At 45.3% G+C, this 18,181-nt stretch overlaps 1 protein-coding gene across 3 annotated transcripts in view; it reads right to left on the reverse strand.

Annotated features, from left to right (window-relative positions):
- Positions 1-7,500: 7,500 nt before the first annotated feature.
- SLC24A3 (solute carrier family 24 member 3) overlaps positions 7,501-18,181 on the reverse strand; it is a 109,326-nt gene continuing 98,645 nt past the window's right edge. For all 3 annotated transcript variants that reach the window (XM_069008754.1, XM_069008753.1, XM_069008752.1), the window contains 2 exons: positions 10,534-10,599; positions 7,501-9,566 (listed from right to left, as the gene is read on the reverse strand). In XM_069008754.1, coding sequence (XP_068864855.1) covers positions 9,417-9,566; positions 10,534-10,599 — 216 coding nt within the window. In that variant the 3' untranslated portion in view covers positions 7,501-9,416. The remainder of the gene's footprint in view (positions 9,567-10,533; positions 10,600-18,181) is intronic.

Consider the following 18,181-nt stretch of genomic DNA (forward strand, 5'->3'; position numbering starts at 1 on the left):
GCTCCTGTCAGACACTTTTATTGCTGTGCTTCCTGCAGCTTGGATGCTGTGACTGTGCCACAAGGCAGAGAACCCACCGTGCCCACGATTCAGACTGGCACAGTCTCAGGTGTCTGTTTTAGAACAAGCCATGGCAGGGATCACATTCAGCAGCCCAAGACTTCAGCTACAGCACAAACCCAAATTTTCCATGGTAGCTCTGTGAAATTATCACATCTCGAACAGCTGACTGCTGGGCCCTGAAATGATTTAAACACCCCCCTGGACAGAGTGCTGGGCCTGGGGCTGCCCCCACATGCCTTGGTGATGCCAGGCTGACCACGGGTGCTGAGCTTGGCTGCCTTTGGCTTGGCACCACGTACACACCACAGTTTGGGCTTGGCTTGGAAAAAACGCACGAAGGGGATAAAACTTGTGCAGCACACTTGAGGATTAACAGGTCTGTCTGCTCACCCTTTTGTTTTGTGGAATCCTGATTCACCTGTGCCTCAATTCCCATTGCCAGGCCCGTGCTGGAGTGCTCTGCAGGAGTGACCCTTCCGCTGCTTGTCACACACCTGTGTCTGGGACCAGTGGAAGGACCACCCCTGCCCTCCCACATGTCCCACTGGCTGAAGCTCCAATGGATGCACCAGCAAGGAGAACACCCAAACGACTGCCAGACCTTGCTGGGAGGGTTCATGTTGCACAGGACTTTGACAGACAGCAAAAAATCAAACAAAGTCCCCCAAACCCTTACAAACAAACATCCTCCTAGTATGGTTTCAGTCTGGAAAACAAAGATTCGATGGAAGGATGAAGGTAACATTCCATTAGTAATCTCACACACATACTGCCTGCACAGTAGGGATTCTCAGCTTTACGAGGGGAGACAGTGAAGTCAATCACACTGTTCCTCAAGGGAACGCTAACTAAAATTTACCCCTAAATCTTCAATGCACTGTGAAGGTCACTGCACACCAGTGAGCTCTCAGGTACACAGACTGCTACTTGCACGCCTGTGCATCCAGGGTGCGAGTCCGGAGACATTGGCTTAGGCATCTCTCTCCCTTCTCCCTGAGAAAGGGACAAAGTACTGCTCACCTTTCCTGATCAAAGACCAAGGGTTGCAAAGATCAAGTAGCATCCAGGCAAATCTTCATGTAAATGCGACCCCTATGAAACTTGCCAGTATCTGAATTACACAACAGACAGCTTTTTGTGATGCCATACTATTCTCGCTAGCATTTGCCCTGCACTGGTGCTGCATGATTACAGAATCACACTTTGTGTCCTTTGCTTCTGGCACCCATTAAAAAAAAAAAAAATCCATCGGAACAAAGTTACTACACAAACATCTTGCTTTGGCTTCTTTCAAAAACCTGTTGTGGTTCAATCTATGTGCCCGCTCACTTCACGTAAGCGACTTCACAAAGCAGTTCTGTGATACAGAAATGCACATTACGCTCAGAGGTCCTGACACAGCAGTGAGAAACATGAGAGAAAAAGGTTGTTTCTGAGAACCAAGAATGAACAACTCAGCTGAGCTCTATGCTTGACAGAATATGGGAGCTCACTCTATGCAAAACTTGAACATTATACAAAACCTTCATGAAGGACTGAGGCTGTACTTTGTGCATTCTGCCTTTAGGTTCCATTTTTTTCTTTCCTGATCTCTAACTCCCCCATGTCTTTAACGCTGGCAAAAGAAAGACTTCCAGTCTCCCCCAAAACATGGTCTGTAAAAGGACTCCATTGTTGCTGTTGTATTTTCCCCCAGTAAGCCCTACGTCATCCACACTGATAGCGATGATGTGATATAGTCTTCTACATTGGAGATCTGCTGACCCCCCCAAAATCAAAGCAGTGCGGTGGAAATAGGGGATTATTGTGTTTGTGAGTGGTGGGACAGCTTTTACTGCAGGATTTCAAGGTGGGAGGTCCTTGCCTGCTGTAAATGGGAACAACCCTGTCATTAAGCTGGGACAATAAACGTCGGCTACCCCCAAGCATTTGCTGGCACATGACACCTGGTTTAGGGGGATCTGCACATTTAACCAGAGCCAATCACTTACTGTTAAAAAGAACTGGGGAAAACAAGCCAAAGGAAGATTACTTCCTTAATGAAAAGGGGGAACAAAAAAAAACTCTACAAAGTAGTAATAAAAAAAATCTACTTGTGGGTAGCTTTTGAAATGTGAATTTTGATTACTGCAAACGGTACCTCAGGACAGGGGTATTACAAATATTAAAAGTGCAAGGAGTATTTATTATTTATATATTTCTACTCTTACAGATGAGCTGCAGAAGCATCCTTGGACCTCTCAGCATTTCTCAGCTTCTATATTAAGAAAAGTTACAAGAAGCATTTGAGAAGGTCTCACCCCTTCTTGTGGCCACTTAAAAGGATGGAATTATGCTTTAAATAGATTCGTCTGCTTGGCCCCTGGTCCAGGGGAACTTGGCATTAGCTTTAGGAGGGGACCAAAATTAGGTTCCTAAATCTTCTGCCAGCATGGGGAAATGTTTCCTTGAACCAGGGGCTCAGCTCTCTGTGTTTGATAAATAAATAAATAAAATGCATAAATACTGCAGTGCAGAACTTTCTGAGCTCCTCAATGTCTCGTGCATGCTCTTTCCCCTCCCACCCCCCCAGGCTAACTTTATATTCAGCAATAGAACTGGGATTTCAAATGACTAACAATAATTAGAGATATTGCTGAATACACACAGATAAGCTGTTTAGGCTTTTGACCCGATATATTACAGACAGGCAACTGCCATGCACCACTCACAATACCTTGCTAAAACAAATAAAAGCTTTGCTTGAGTTTATAAATAGGTATGTATAAGACTGTCTTAAATACTCATACATTTACAGCATCTTAGCAGTTGCCATGATAAGAATTTATTCCTTTGCAGTAACAGCTGGTTACCACAGGGCATCAATTTAACAACAGTTAACACGTATAATTTACTAGGTAAAGTGTGTATATATATATATGTATAAATATTGTATTTTGCTTGAATACAAATCTATGTTCATACATTTAAAAAAAATAACACTAAAAACCTGCCTATGAATTATATGAACTTATAACTGAGTCCCTCAGTAAAACTCCCATATAATATAATCTGGCTTCACAAAGTGTAAAAGGCCCAGGTCAGATCTAGAATCCCTTAATTAGATCAATTATATTTATTGTACAAAGCATGTCATTGCACAGGGTGCAAAACTCCCTTGAAAGAGTCTCTGAAAACACACATATCCCATGAAAAGCGTCCCCACGTACTTGTGCAGTGACTGATTGTCCCAGTGGCTTGGGGCACTTCCCAGGCAGGCAGCTTGTGCTCTTCGGAGTCAGGTGCTCGGAGGCTGGTACGCCAAGCAAGGATCTGCTTGCATTTTCTCCCACCAGCTTACTGGATCAAAGCCTGCACACTATTTCTGCTAGCCCAGAACATTAATCCTGTGTTACAGAAGGCAGGACGTGGCTCAGCCTTCAAAGCCAGAGGGATGCAGCTTATGAAAACGTGGAAGCAAAATTCTGAATCCTGGCAACACAAGGAGCAAGATAAAATAAGGAAGCAAGCAGGTGGCTGCTGGGTGTACAGGGATGCCTGCTCTTGGGAAAGATTTCATGGAACGTCCCAACATTTATACAGGCTCTATCCAAAGTCCTCCTGTGACACAGCATCTGCCACCCAACATCTGCCTCTACACACAGAAAGTGAACGGAGCCCTTGCTGCCTCCCCTGCTCCAGCATTTGTCAGCCAAAAGCAACGCTGACCAGAGCTAAGGTAAGACTTGGTCCTCAGGGAAATACATGCTCCTGCTATGGAAAAGGAGCACTGGCAGCAGTAACCAGTAGCCAAGGGGCCTGTGCACCAGCAGCCCTCTCTTCACATTACAGGACAAAACGTTCAGCAGCAGGCACTGCTCTCCTCTGGGAACCCCAGGTCTTGCTCTGCTTGTCAGGCACGCCAATGGAAAACCTCGGCGACAAATGCTCAACAGTGGAGCAGATCTGTAATCACCTACAAACATCCTCACAGGGTCAGGCATCCAGAGGTGTGTTTTTCCTCAGCTGGCAGTAAAAACATTACGTTGCATTGCTGCTGTAAAATGATCACATTGACTTTTAGCACCATTCAAATCCAACCCGGCAGATGAAGACTACACTGACAAGATTTTCTGTCAGGTTGTTCTGGTGTGGAGGATTTCAAACTTGTTCTGCAAATCTATTAGAAAAACAGAAACCTATCTAAAAAATACCACAATGAAGTAATTTTTACTACATAAATACATTTAAAAATATGTTGCTTTAAACAAACTGTGCTTTTTTTAGAAGCCTTCCTGAAATTAGATGCTTCTACCCAAACCCAAGTGGATAACTTGCTCGTGATGACAGACTGTTTCAGGCCAGCGTATACTTGATTTCATAGCCAGTTTACATCCCCAGGGCACAATGAAACAGACTGCCATTTCTTACCCTATTGCTTTCCCAGGAATAGAGTGAACTTCTCCAAAAGGAAGGGATTTGTCCACACCAAGCTCGGTTCTGCAGATTCAGCCAGACAAGTCTGAGCAGTTTGGGCAGAAGTAGATGCATTTTGGAACTGTGCTTCAGATTTGAGGCCAGGAATATTCATGTAAATTCCCTTAAAGGTGCTTGGTCTTATTAAATTAATAGTCATTTATCTTTTCAGGTAAGAAAAAAAACGGTCACTCACCCAAAAAAATGCAGCGTCCCCATCCCTTCCGGGACTCACTGCTACAAACATATCACTGACCCTACAACAGTCACTGGGGTTCTGCCCCTGGTTTCACAAAGGTCAGATTTCACTCAAGTCCCTGAATACTGAAAACTCTCTTCCTGAAACTAAGCCTTGCACTCGGCTTGGTACATCCATTCAGCACACTCAGACTTTGCAGCTCCTTAAATCTGAAGTGGCTGAGGTCTTTCAAAATATTCAAACTTCCATTGCTTTCCTGAAAACCATGGCTTTAAACTGTTTAACTTCCCTTAAAAACATGGCTTTAAAAGTTAAAGTTGTGCCAACCTAAAAGGGACATTCTTACCCAGATTTAAGTCTCTTTCAGACAGACTTGCAGTGGCTGCTGATCAAGTGGAACTTTGTAAGTACAAGGCAGATTTGAATCCAGGTAAGCATGGTCCACTGAGATTGATTTTTAAAGTTTATTTTCAAACAAGTTTAAAGCTCCAGTGGTGTAACTTTGAAACACGTAAACCTCACCCTATCGCATCTCTGTGAATTTTAATTGAAAGGATTAGAGTTTCCAAAAAATCTTAATATAAGAAACCTTTATCAATCAGCAGAAAGCTATGGTTTTCTAAAAAGTTGTTCAACAATATTCAATTTACATTTTAACTCACAAGTATCAATAGGGGTATTTGGAAAAGACATATAAAAAGCCCTGTTCTGACAGCAGGGTATTAAACGTTACCTTTAGGTTGCTCCACCTGCCTTGAATGTTGTTTTTTCTAAACTAGACTGCCATTCTACCTGATTTGTTTCGCCAAGAAAAAATGCCAGTCCTGCCCCTCGTTCTCCACGAGCACCACCATCACAAATCCAAAGGTAATCAGTTGACTTCAGTGACACTGCTGAGGGCAGAGAGCTGGAAACTAAGCATGCAAGTGACATCACAGCAAAACCAACAAATTATGCAAGTAAAAAAATCTCCCATGCACACATTTCGGATTGGTGTTCCTATCACAGAAAAAGTCTATCAAAAAATGCAGCACATGAAAAACAAAAATAAAAAGAAAAAGGGGGGAAAAAAAAGGCAAGTAAAAAATTGACCCTTGGTAGGGACAAAAGCAGTTTTCCTAGCATGTCTTAAAACCATCTGTTATCATACCCTATCCTATCATTCTGCCTTCAAAAGGAGGCCATCCATGTCAGGCAGATCTGAAGCTAGCCAAGGATCACATACTTAAGTCAAAGTCAGAACTGCAGCGAAGCGTCTCCACGGAGGAAAATGCTCTTTAATCTCCCTTTGAAATAGTCATTAAAGATCGTCTGAAATTGCTAGGAATGGAAACAAAAACAGTTGACTGGTCCAAAAACCAGAGCAGCCTCAGATGCGAAGGTGACCCTTGCTTTCGGAAGATTAAAACTGCAAATGAATCACAGTCATGCTAAAAAAGCCCAACACATCACTGCTTCACTGGTGGCTCCGTGCAGCCCCCAACCCTGGGCCTCAGAGCCCCTCAGCTCCCTCCTTTCCCCCTGGAGCAGCCACCCCCAGCCCCCAGCGGGCTCCCGAGCCGGAGGTGGCTCACAGCTTGGGCAGCCGCGGGCACAGCAGAGCCTCCCACGGGGACCCTGAAGCCAGGCACTGGCTCTCCTCCAGAGTCCAACCTCAGGAGGAGAGAACCCCTGGGAGGGAGAGAGCCTCTGGGAGACTCAGTGCTCTGCAAGGCCCAGTAAAGCTCTGAGTCTGCACTGCATCGGAATAGAACCGTCCACGCGACTTTTGGAGCCGGCGTACAGGAAGGATGGCAAAAATTGCCATTTTTTTGCCTTGGGGCCTTTTGCACAGGCTGTGACTGTGCTGCCACACGTGAGAGGCACGCTCCCTCCGGCACCGCTATGCACATTCAGTCGGGCTGCTCTGTTCCAAACCAGGCCTGGACCTGACGGTTTAGCTGCAAATCAGAAGCGCATCTGGCAGGAAGCATCACTCTAGGACATGCTTATCAATTCTCCTGTGGCACAGGTAACGGCAGTTCCAGGTACCTTTTGCTTCTGCTTAGAACAAGCGACTTGCAGAACATTCTGGGAACACACACAAGTATCAAAGCAAGGTATTTCAGGTTTTACACACAACACAAAACTACACAATTACTACAGTATTTAATGCACACCAGTAGGAAAAGTTCCTAAAAAATACTTGTGCAGTTTTTGTGCCATGGGATAGGTAATGGCTATTTCGCAGAAATAGATCCAACTGGCTCCATTGGAGCAGCAGTATAAATATTCAAAATAGAAGTAATAATAGGCCCTGATATGGAACTTCTCTCCTTTTTTTCCTTCCCCTTATCAGCAAGGACACACACTCTGCTTAGGAGCAACCGCATCTCGCTATGAGAGCGGAGCTGCGTGTTTGTGGGGTGGCTTTAGTGACGCGTGCCACGCTGTTGCAAACATCATTCGACTTAAGGAAGTATTTTAGGCATTTTAGTGGTTGTTATTATTATTATTCATCTCATTAAGAACAACGACAAAAGAAACAAAGACCCAACGACAGGAAGGTACAGTGGGCTTCCTAGCGCAAGAGGATGTCCCGCGGGCACAGGTACGAGAAGGCTGCTCAAACCACAGCTGCAGGGCTCAACAAGCAGCAACACAAATGCTTTCCAGGACGAAAAATGGCGATGCAGGCATGTCATCGACTCTCTCTGCTGCCTGTCCCTGGGCCCTTCCTTCTTCTTGCCAGGGAGCCACCGGCACATGTTGCTCCCCGAGCGAGGCCAACGGGACGTGGCTTTTTCCACAGGACTTCGCTGCCATGCACAGTGCAAGAGCTGCCAGTGCCTCCACGTGTTTGGTGTAACAAACAAAGAAAACCAGGTGCTGAGCTGAATGGAAACCACAGGGTGTAAATATTTTCACTTACAACATTTTGCCCAAAGAAAACCAGACAGGAAAAATCCCTTCTGAAAGTGCAACTGAAATAAAAGTTGGCTTTTCATCTGTGAACAGAACATGGCTCTCTTCTTTTTTTTTTTTAAACTGGAGCTCTTTCTTTTCCTGCTATAGTTTAGGGTTTGGTGTTTTGGTTTTTTTTCCTTTCTTTCTGTTACGTAGGGTTAGCTGTACCTTTACTATTATTTGCCACTGTTTGTACCATAGACAAAACCTAGCTGGTAGTCTCTTAATACATTTCATAGTAGAACATATACAAGAGGAAAAAACATACCAAATGGATCAGAAGTGATCAGTGCTTAAAGTAAATACAAGAGCTGCAGTGGCAAGAACCCACAGTATCAATACATACAAATGAAGCAGTGATGGTGTTTCTCAGGGGGCAGAATCTGCCTGCGTATTAATACAGAATTATACAAAATCTAGCAGGGATATTGGAACAATGAATAGCTAAACTTTCACAATAACTTAAGATCTGTGAGCGAGTCTGCATTGAAGATATTCCACATTTTAAAATGTGCCATCTCTGTCTGTGTCTTCCCCTCTCCCAAAGGAGGGGTGATGAATTCACATGATCTGTTATCAGGTAAATTCAACTGCTTAAGACAACAAATATCTGGCCAGGTCCAGTGTATTCTTTAAAGAATGGCAAAGTATGACTTCAGTAACTATGTCTGTGCAAAATATGCCTCTTTCCTCTTAAAGAAACCAGTGTCTGTAACTCATTTAGAAAAGTTTTGACATGTACTTACGTCCTTCTCAGAACGAATAAGACATGAACTATTGAATCCCCCCAAAACAAAAAATCTGATGAAGGAGAGAAAGTTCTGACCTTCCATTTCCACATGCAGACCATTAAAAACCAGGACACCTCCTTGGCAGCCCTCCTGGGCTGGCGATCAAACTATTGCTTGGAAATAACAAACGCCCTAATAAATAAAACTCCAACATTCATAGTAAAATGGTAGCGGTGTTTACCCTTTAAATCCACATTTAGCTGGCATTCCTCATCACACCTGTACAAGGTTAACTATTTATAGTAAAAAGTCATCAGTTTTTTCCTCAACAATCTTCTTTTATCCATTCTTATGCTGAGTACCTTGAATTGCATTTCCATTTTACACTGCCCTGTGGCCTTTGGATTGTTACAGGAGACCCAGCACTCGGAAGGAGAAGATGCAAGAGAGGACGTTGATCTCTGGCAAGTAAAAAAAAAAAAAGAACAAAAACAACACCCCGACCCCCAAACAAACAAAAAAATCTGCAAACCCAAAACTAAAAACTAAAAACAAACAAAACAAAAAAACCCACCCCCCACAACCAAAAAAAAATTCCCATGATTCTCCTTGAAAGTCAACCTCCATACGACGTACCCTCTTCTGCATTGTAGCAATAGTCTTAAGTCATAAATTAATTAGTCTTCCATCAAATAACTTAAAAAAAGAAGGAATTGTAGCAGACCAGTTTTGACTGGCTTAACGCCAGTTAGCAGCCAGTTCATCTTGAGTCCCAGTCACACTGTTCAAAAACTGAGCTAGGAAATCACATGAATGTTGAAAAGAACTCTTCACATCGACGAAGGATTGCTCCGGGCTGTGGGGGCCAGGGAGAGGACAAACCTAGATGGGGCCACAGGTCCTATGAACAGTGAACAGGATATAGGTCACGACTTGGAGGTGCACTGCATCCAGGAGATGCCAGCCGTGGCTTGTATTGCACAGGTAAAAAGGAAGCTCCTCCTGACAGTCTGCCACCTGCGTTAGTGATCTCTGCACATTGGCAAGTTCACAAAAGTGAAAACATTGAATTCTGTCATGATGGAGAAACACAGGAAGATGCCGTAAAGGGAAAGGCACACACACCCTAGCTTCTTATCCAGTTTCCATTTGTTCACGTGGACACCAAAAACCTACAATAAACACAGAGTAAGCCACCACAGCAGGAGCATTTTGAACAAAGTGGTAAATCCCCTCCTCAGCTACAGGAGCCAAAAGAGGGCCGTCCCCTTACTGATGATGATCAGTTGGAAGCAATCGCAAACTGCAGCAAGTGAGCTGAAAACCACAGCTCAAGTAAATCAGAGCAGCAGTCACAGAAGCCACCCTGACTCACATCACCTCACCTTAAGTTCCTGCAGCGAATTTAATTTTGGCAAGAACAATCCCATTAAATTCAATCAGAAATGGATTTACAGGCCAGGTCCCTTTTTTTTAAACTCAAGATGCTTCACATGCTCCTCTGAATCTCAGTCTAGAGCCACACAGTCCAAGACTGCTTGACTTTGCACAGTTTGCTCCCACCAAAGATTAAAAGTCTTGTGTATGTGGGAATTGTGTTGGTGTGCATTGCAGAGGACATGCCCCCCACCCCACCCCCATTTTCAAGATTTGGAAGATGTCACATCATTCCTCTTCTATCATTTCTGGGAAAGGTCAGGGAACACAAAGCACTGATTTCAACAGAAACATTGTCAGGCACTGTTTCTTCTGGACTGTGCCGTATTTCAGAAGGATCCTACAGAGGGCCAAGCAACCTGCTCAGCATTTTGTCTGCTTGTCTCACAGGAGAATGGATCTCATCGTGCATCAAGGGACCTGCTTCAGCTCTAGCAGAGAAATAACTGATGATTACTAATGGTTCTCCCAGGCTCCTCCCATGAAAACCTGTATGAGCAGGAGTGCCATCCCGTGGGAGTGACAGCTCCTGCAAGAGCCGGATCAAGGTCTTGGGAAGCTTTCAACAGCACGGAGCACCCCATCCCGTAACAACAGACTTTGCAACCACTATTTCAGCTGGAGGTGAGAAAGGGGCAGGTGAAGAAAATATCTATAAAAATCCCTCTTTTGGAAAAGAAGAACAAAAGACTATATACATACTGTGACAAAAACTGATGCCAGCAGGAGACCAACAGAATAGATAAGTCCTCTGCTGTTTAATCGAATCTGTAAAAGAAGGAAGTTTATCAAACCATCTCACAATTTCAAACAACAGTATTCCTCTCTGCTTGTATTTCCATAATCCTAAACTGCTGAGCTGCTAAACAGTGGCTTGCAAGCTGTTAATGACAAGTCTGACTATTTCATCACAGATTACTTTGCCTACTCCCTAATTTGTCAAGGAAGGAGTGTTATTAGAGGAGCATCCTTAGGACCTGGCAGCACTTCACAGTGTTCCACTTCCACGTGAGCTTTGCCTTCTCTTGTACTATTATATCATGACATTTTCTTTTTGGCAACTAACTCTTACATAAGTACTGTAAGAACAAACAGGGGAAAGGAACTCTTGCATTCAGTCACCAATTAATGCTTCACAGTGGGGGAAAATAAAAAAGGACACACACAAGCAGCTAATTCCTTCCCTACTCTCACCTTATTTCTTCCCTACTCTTACTCCTCTTGGTGAAGGGAACAAGTCAGTAATCTCAAGACTAGAGCCTCAGGTGCTGAAAAATTGTCTGTGTCAATGCATCGTGGCACACCAACACAGGCTGGACATGATTTAGCACCGAGGCAGATCAGACAGAGACAGCTTACTGCCTGCAGCACTGCATAAGGTACCCGGGCACATCACAGGCTCTGGTGTAGCTGTCTCCATGGCAGAGCCCCAGTTGCAGCCCCTGTCCAAGAGAAGAACCGAGACGCAGGTCCACAAAGCTGGGATGCCATTAAACTGCCACTTTTAGAGGCTCTGGAGTCTAACCTTAGGCCCTCACCTACATCTTTAAGGCCTAAATACTTTTAAGAACATGATTTTTGTGAGACATAAACCTAAGGTTACAAAGGAAGGCTGCAGGGAGTAAAGCCATCTCTCCAGTCCTGCTCCTCAGCTAGGACCACACTTCTCCTTGGTTTCCCATCCTTCTCTTGGGGAACTTAATCATTATCCTTTTGGTCATTTTTATATGACCTTCTCAAACAGCATCATCTGCAGCATCATCAGGGGACAATTCAGCGGAGTCTTTCAAGGAGAGAGAGCTTCTCCAGGAGCTACTGTGTGGAGGGAAAGGACGTCCTTCTAAGGGAGGTTGGCTTGTCAGTGCTCCCATCCTTCCAGTTAGACTATAAAGAATCCCATTTACAAGAGAAGTGCATATTGCTACTGTGACAAGCAGCACTACAATTTTAAGAATGCAGGGATGCTGATACAGTTGTATCATTTTGCACCAAAGTCAGGAAATCCTTTTCACCCCAATTACTGCTCCTAAATCCAGAGTAATGATCTAGGTTCACTCCCCAGGGACCACCGAGGGGAAAGCCTGACTTGTAGAGTCAGAAAGGATGATCAGTCCCGACACTTTGAAACTCTGAGCCTGCACTGAACTCCGTGCACCCAGGATCCTCTGTGTCAATCTGTGCTGCCTGAGCTTTGCTGTTCCCTTCACACATGTCAAAGTACCAGCTCACACAAATGGCACATTTTCCTTCCCTACTGATTGTTGGCATCATAAAAAAAGGCTACAGCCATGATGATCATTTTGTCTGAAAGGTACTGGAGGATTTCTTTAGGCTATATGCTGTAAGGGTATGGAGGGACAGCAGGACCATTATATTCCTATGGCCATCACATGTTAAATACAACATCCTCACCAGACTGCTCAAAGAAATGAAGGATTTGGATTGCTTCAGGGCATGAAGGCCGACTTTGGGACTGTCTGCATAACTGAAGATGAGAAACGTCATGATCCCACTGCTAATGTAAACTTCAGAGACGGACCAGCCCGCTCTGCCTCAGTCATTCCTCTGCACCCACTCCTCCTCTCCTGCTTCCACCCATCAGAATGGCCCACACATAACAGCTAGACTGCACTTCCATTTTACTTATTATAAAGTGCAAAAAACTGTACACTAACTCTGCGTAACTACGACACAAATTTAAAGCTGCCTTCCCTGCTATCCCAAATGAAGAACAGCTGGCTAAGAAAGAGAAACTATTTTACAATAAATTCCTGTCTGGATTTTGGTCAGGAATTTCGTTTGACCACTGCCAATATCTGTAAAAACTGTCAGTATAAAATGTATCAATTGGAAAGGGATCTACAGGAAAAGGAAGCAAGTGAAGAAGATGGAATTATTTTAGCACGGAAAATGTCTGCATTTAACCCAAAGTGCGGACGCTGCTTCTCAGTCACACCTTCATCCTCCGTAAAACCAGCAGAGCATTCCAAAGGCCTCTGTGTCTAATTTGCTGAGGACAGTGCTTTCAAAGAGAGGTGTTTGAGGCTGCTTTCTTCAGACTATCTGCAAGGCTCTTCCTTGGAGGTCATTTAGGGGAATAAAAGCTGCCACTGGGGATTATTCAAAAGCAGAGAACGTATGCTAATTATTGACAGCAACTTTACCAACGTAAGAGCGACACACATCATGCTTTTCCTGTGTGGGCAAAGCAAACATGGCAACCCCTTCTGCAGCGCGAGCACCAACTTCCCCTCGCAGGGTCACTGCGCCAAAACACTCGAGTTTCACTCGCGGTCAGCAGTTCCCAACCTGCGTTTAACCAGCAACAACATCCCTGGCCCGGTATCTCGCCCGGCTCCCCCTGCCGGGCAAAGCAAAGAGCTATCAATTAACCTGAACAAGAACGCTCCTGCCAGCCCAAACACATTTTGCAACAGGCGTCTGCCTACTCCAGAAAGTGACCCTACAGAACCATGAGTGATTTTTATACAGTGCTGCTGAGTGGTCTTGAGAGAGTGAAATCCAAGCTAGGCGGAATCCCCACAGTTCACGTATGCCTCGTTCCTCTCACCGTACTTCTCTGTTTACCCGGAGGATCCTTCCACTCTCCCCGTGTGCCAGGCGAGGATGCCTCGTGCGGGCCCCTGCCCGCGCCCCTGCAGTGCTCCCTGCAAGCCAAGTCCACGGGAATGTCGGTGTGCACAGGGTAACCCCACAGCACTGCAAGTCCGGTTCATCTGGAATTACACCCGGCACCCATCTATGGAATCGGTCTCCCAGTCATCCCAGGGCAAGCGTGCTTTGGAAACGGGCTTACATCGATGTCCCTTTGTTCCAACTGTCCTTCTGATCTTTTCTATTCACTTCTCGATTGTTTTAGAGCTCTTCTCACGTGTTGTTTCTGTCCTTTTCCGTCCCTTTTCTGCCTGCTCCATGGCAGGGAGGTGCCATGCATACATCACCTCCTGAGCCTCAGTAGAAACATCTGGAATTCTTCACAGCTTTTCCAGTACTTTGAGCTCACCAGCAACGCTTTTTTACTCAAACAGTTGCACCTTTTTGTCCATAAATTCCAGCTGTGGTGTGTTATCTAGTTCAGCCAAATGAGCTTCCTGACAAACCCTTTCTTTTCCTGCATTTGACTTCGGACTACCTGCTGCTGTTTCACAAATTTCCCATCAGTCTACAGCTCTGGAAATACAGATTTAACTGATGAACTATTCCACTCCTCTGGTAACCCCCACAGCCTACCCCGTTTCTTATCATGACTTTTAACTGTGAGCACAGAAGCTTAGAAGATTCTGAAATTTGAAACAAAAGTTTAAGAAAAATGTGTCCTTGATTGGTGAAATTAGGGCAGAAATCAGTCAAGCAGCCCTCTCATGAGATGAGTGGCATTTCCTGCAGGAGGCAACGGAACACATTTCCTTGGGATATGTGAAAATGTGCGAGTTCAGGGAAAACAAGGGCAGCAAAACATTCAGAACTCACAGTAAGGGAGGAGATAATTTCAGGTTTTGGCAAAGACCAGAAGAAGAGTCTCAGCTGGAGTCATCTTAATTATATAAGGAAAAGCCCAGTCCCCTGTTCATTTAAGAATAGGAAATGCCTCTTCCCCAGGAGAAAACTGTCTGCAGATGAAGCACTCCCTCATACTGCGAGGAGGAAAAATCAATATTCCCAAACTCCCCTTTGAGGACTGGCTTGTGTCTAGGGGCTGAAGCTGAGGCAGAAGAATGCTGTTCTGGCTGATCACGCACGGAAGGTTTGCATGTTCACAGCCTCCTCTGTCAGAGTTTGAGGGGGGGTGACCTCCCTGCTGCTTGTGCAGCAAATGCAAAGATGCTGCCACCAGCTCCAGTCATTCCCATGCTGCTGTGGCAGCCAAGGCTAAAGCTAAACAGCAGAGGAAAAACAACGGAAATAAAAGTTATTCTATTCTGAAGGTCTTTTCTGGCAGCTGCTTAAGGGAAAACAAGGAGCTATTGCCAAAACCCAGACCGGTTTTGCTTCAGGGCCCAAATATGACAGAAATTACCCCAGTAAGGAATTTCAGAAGGGCTATGCTTTGTTTCCAGTCCCTCAGCTGAAAAAGCTGCAGGTCTTCTGTATGTCTGGGGATCCTTCTCCTTCAGTGCCTCTGCCTGGCAGTGGAAATTCAGTCTAAATCCTGCATTCCCAAGGTCTTGCCATGAGACAGTGGTCTCAGCAAACTGGAACTTCAAACATGTGCTACATTCCTGCATGTTTAAATGGGATGTCCTTCTTAAACCTCTTTTTAGACTCCTAAGAAAGCATCCCTGTTTTGTTCCATATCCCAAAATTCACTTTGCAGAGGGTACATACCTGGAGTGCTGCACGTGGCCACTAAGGGCTATCGCGCAGGAGATGTGGGAGCTGTGGCTGCAGAGAACTCCAGGGATGCTACAAGGTTTGGCAGGGACACTTTTGCTCTACTACAGTATAATCATCCCAAAAATCTCTCTGCCATGAAGCCAGGGAGCCAGCTTTGTCCCAATGTACCATTCACCCTAGTGCCTTGGAATTAAACTAGGGAAAACCAACCGGTCAGCGAGGAGCAGAACAGTGATGCTTCCCGTCTCCATGTGTGCTTTGCAAACATTAGCTTCCCTCCGGATTCTCCGATGCCTAACACACAACGACTGCACTGCGATTATTCCTGCTGGCTCAAGCTGCTTGTTTGCGTGGAAGGAATGCCAGGTCTCTCAGACTTCTAATGTACTGTCAAATTTTGCTGAAACTGGCTGAAGTTATCGGGCAGAGGAGCAAATTGGACTGACATGATTATACTCCCAAATGCTGACATGATCAAATGAATCTGGCTGCTTATCCTTAGGCTAAAATTCCTGTTCTCTAAAATACTGCTGGATGACGTCTGGTTTACACGCAAAAAAAAAAAATTCCAGAGGGAGGCAACTGGATGGAAGATACGGAGCAAACATCCTTCCACTCCGCATGTTCCAGGTGCACTGGGGAAGGATGCTTACTGGATTAGAGAGCCAGCAACGTATCCAGGACTCAGTGCAGGAAGGGAGGAGCAAGTGAACTCTGTCAAAGGACTCTCAAGGTCCAGAGGGATGCTGCTTCTCCTCCAAAAGCCCTGCTGGCCTGCCAGATTAGCTGCGTACGTAACAGAAGGCCAGAGCTGCTGCAGGGGGGTGGCCAAGTGAGCAGTGGAGATGGAAGCTCCAGTGGGAAGCACAGATGAAGGCAGAGTTAGTACCTGGACATTAATGAGTGTTCAGAAACAAGGAGCTCTAAAATAATAAACATATAGTTGGGCTAGAGACTTGGCATTGTAAAAACAGAAGGGGTGTGATGTGGAAAGTTTAATCCTGAATAGATCTGCCTTTTGATGGGAAAAGGATAGGTGGCTTGGTCCGAGCCAGGAACTCTGGAACTGACACCTGAGCTGAGGGCAAAGAGTGAGGCACTTGCAGTGTACCCACATCCCAGAGGAAAATGTTTTGTTTGAAGCAGGAATACAGAAGGAAAACCTCCTTCTCTAAACCAGGTGACAGATGCTTCCAAGATGCAGCCTGAGAATCGTAACATGGTTTTCCTTTCCTTTCTTGTAACAAGGAAGGAAGAATAAAATAAATACTAAGCTGCAGCATCCACTGACAAGGGGGCCAGGGAAGGGGCAGTCAGAAGAGAGGCACTTAATCAAAAAGCGATTTAGCAACCCAGCACCGGGACGTCTCTCCAGAGATTCACAGCTTATTTCCAGCTCTGCCATTCACCTACTGTGACTCCAGCAAGCCCATTTGTCTCTCTGACAGGTCCCCCTCTTGCTCTTTTCCTGACTCATTCTGTTAGATCACAAAGCTGCCTTTTCCCCCCTCAGACACTACCCCATAGAGTCAGCTTGTTTAAGCAACAAGTCCTGATTCCACGTGAAGCCACTTCAGCGAACGGCTGAGAAGGCGCCGAATGCCTGTGGTCACAGGGCACCAGGCTGCTCACGTGTGTGCACACACAGCACCAGGGCACACCATGGGGAAGAAGGAGCAAATCTTCTCCTTTTCTGCACAGTAACATGGCAAAACTCTTTACACCAGCATTAACAGGGAGCGAAATTTGTCCACAGGAGATTCTGAGTCAGGCAGCCTGGAACAAGGTAAATGTGTACGGATTTTACAGAGTATGATGCTAGAGATATACCACACTCTGGAGAAAGCCCTGAGTGTTTAGAATCACAGAAAAACAAGGCTGGAGGGGGCTTCTAGGAGGCTCTTCTGCATTGAAGTGTAAGTTCAAAAACACAGCTTCCACAGAAGTTAGTACAGCTTGTTTATTAAAATGTGTTTACTTTCAGCAGGAGCTTAACTTTGCCACAGTTGACTTACTCTGAACATTCTAGGGAGGCAATCACAATTTTGGATCACCACGCAAAAGTAATCATGATCAAGCAAGCCCTTTTTGTCTTCTACACATCTCTCCTTGCCTCTGCATGCAGGTCAGGGGCATCAAGACTGCTTTGAGGAGCTCCCCTTCTAGGGGAGATACTAGAGAGACACGTTTGGATCCTGCCAAACACCAAAGGAGCAGTACTAAATCCTGTACTATTAGCTCAGAAATTACCTGGTACTTCTGACTCACAGTGATATTTAGTGGACACCCAGGCTGGCTTGAGCCCATAAGCCCCACAGCAGTCAGCAGGGCCTGCTCATGCAAAGAAGCCCAAGGCTCAGCCTGACAGACCTCAGGAACTGGAGCTCCACGTCTGCTGCCCCCTCTGACCTGGGTGCCAGGGACATCAGCCGCACTCCCGGAATAACAACCAGCATCGTGGAGCTCTGGGCACTGTCACCAAGATGCACCTGACCCAGCTGATGCCAGCCTTGGCTGGCGACTTAGTAATACTTCAATAACTCATTACTAATAACAGGCAGGTGAAAGAGGGGACTTGCTTTGTTTTAAAGTCCAATTACCGAAGGATTTGGAGAGAAATCCAGGAACAGCAAGTGAAAACTGAGGAAATTCTCTTTTGCTAGTTGTGGGGTTGTTTCCAAGACTGCCTTTTCCAACCATGTGATCACACTGAACAATGGACATTTTGGGTGTGCAGAACAGTAGTGATATTGTTATGCCTCCATGAAAGCTGGCTGCTTCTGTTCAGCCACTCGTTTTCATCCTTTTTCACAAAAACATAGATGAGCTACAGATAAATTGCTCATGAAAGAAAGGGATTTTATTCCTACAGCTTTGCTTCCTTATGGCACTCCTATATTCAAGAAAAGGGAAGATCTGAGGAACTAGAGGCTGGTCAGCCTGACCTTGATCCCTAGGAAGATGATGAAGCACATAATCCCAGGAACCCCTTCTA

This window comes from Aphelocoma coerulescens, chromosome 3, assembly GCF_041296385.1.
Source record: "Aphelocoma coerulescens isolate FSJ_1873_10779 chromosome 3, UR_Acoe_1.0, whole genome shotgun sequence".
Taxonomy (NCBI): domain Eukaryota; kingdom Metazoa; phylum Chordata; class Aves; order Passeriformes; family Corvidae; genus Aphelocoma; species Aphelocoma coerulescens.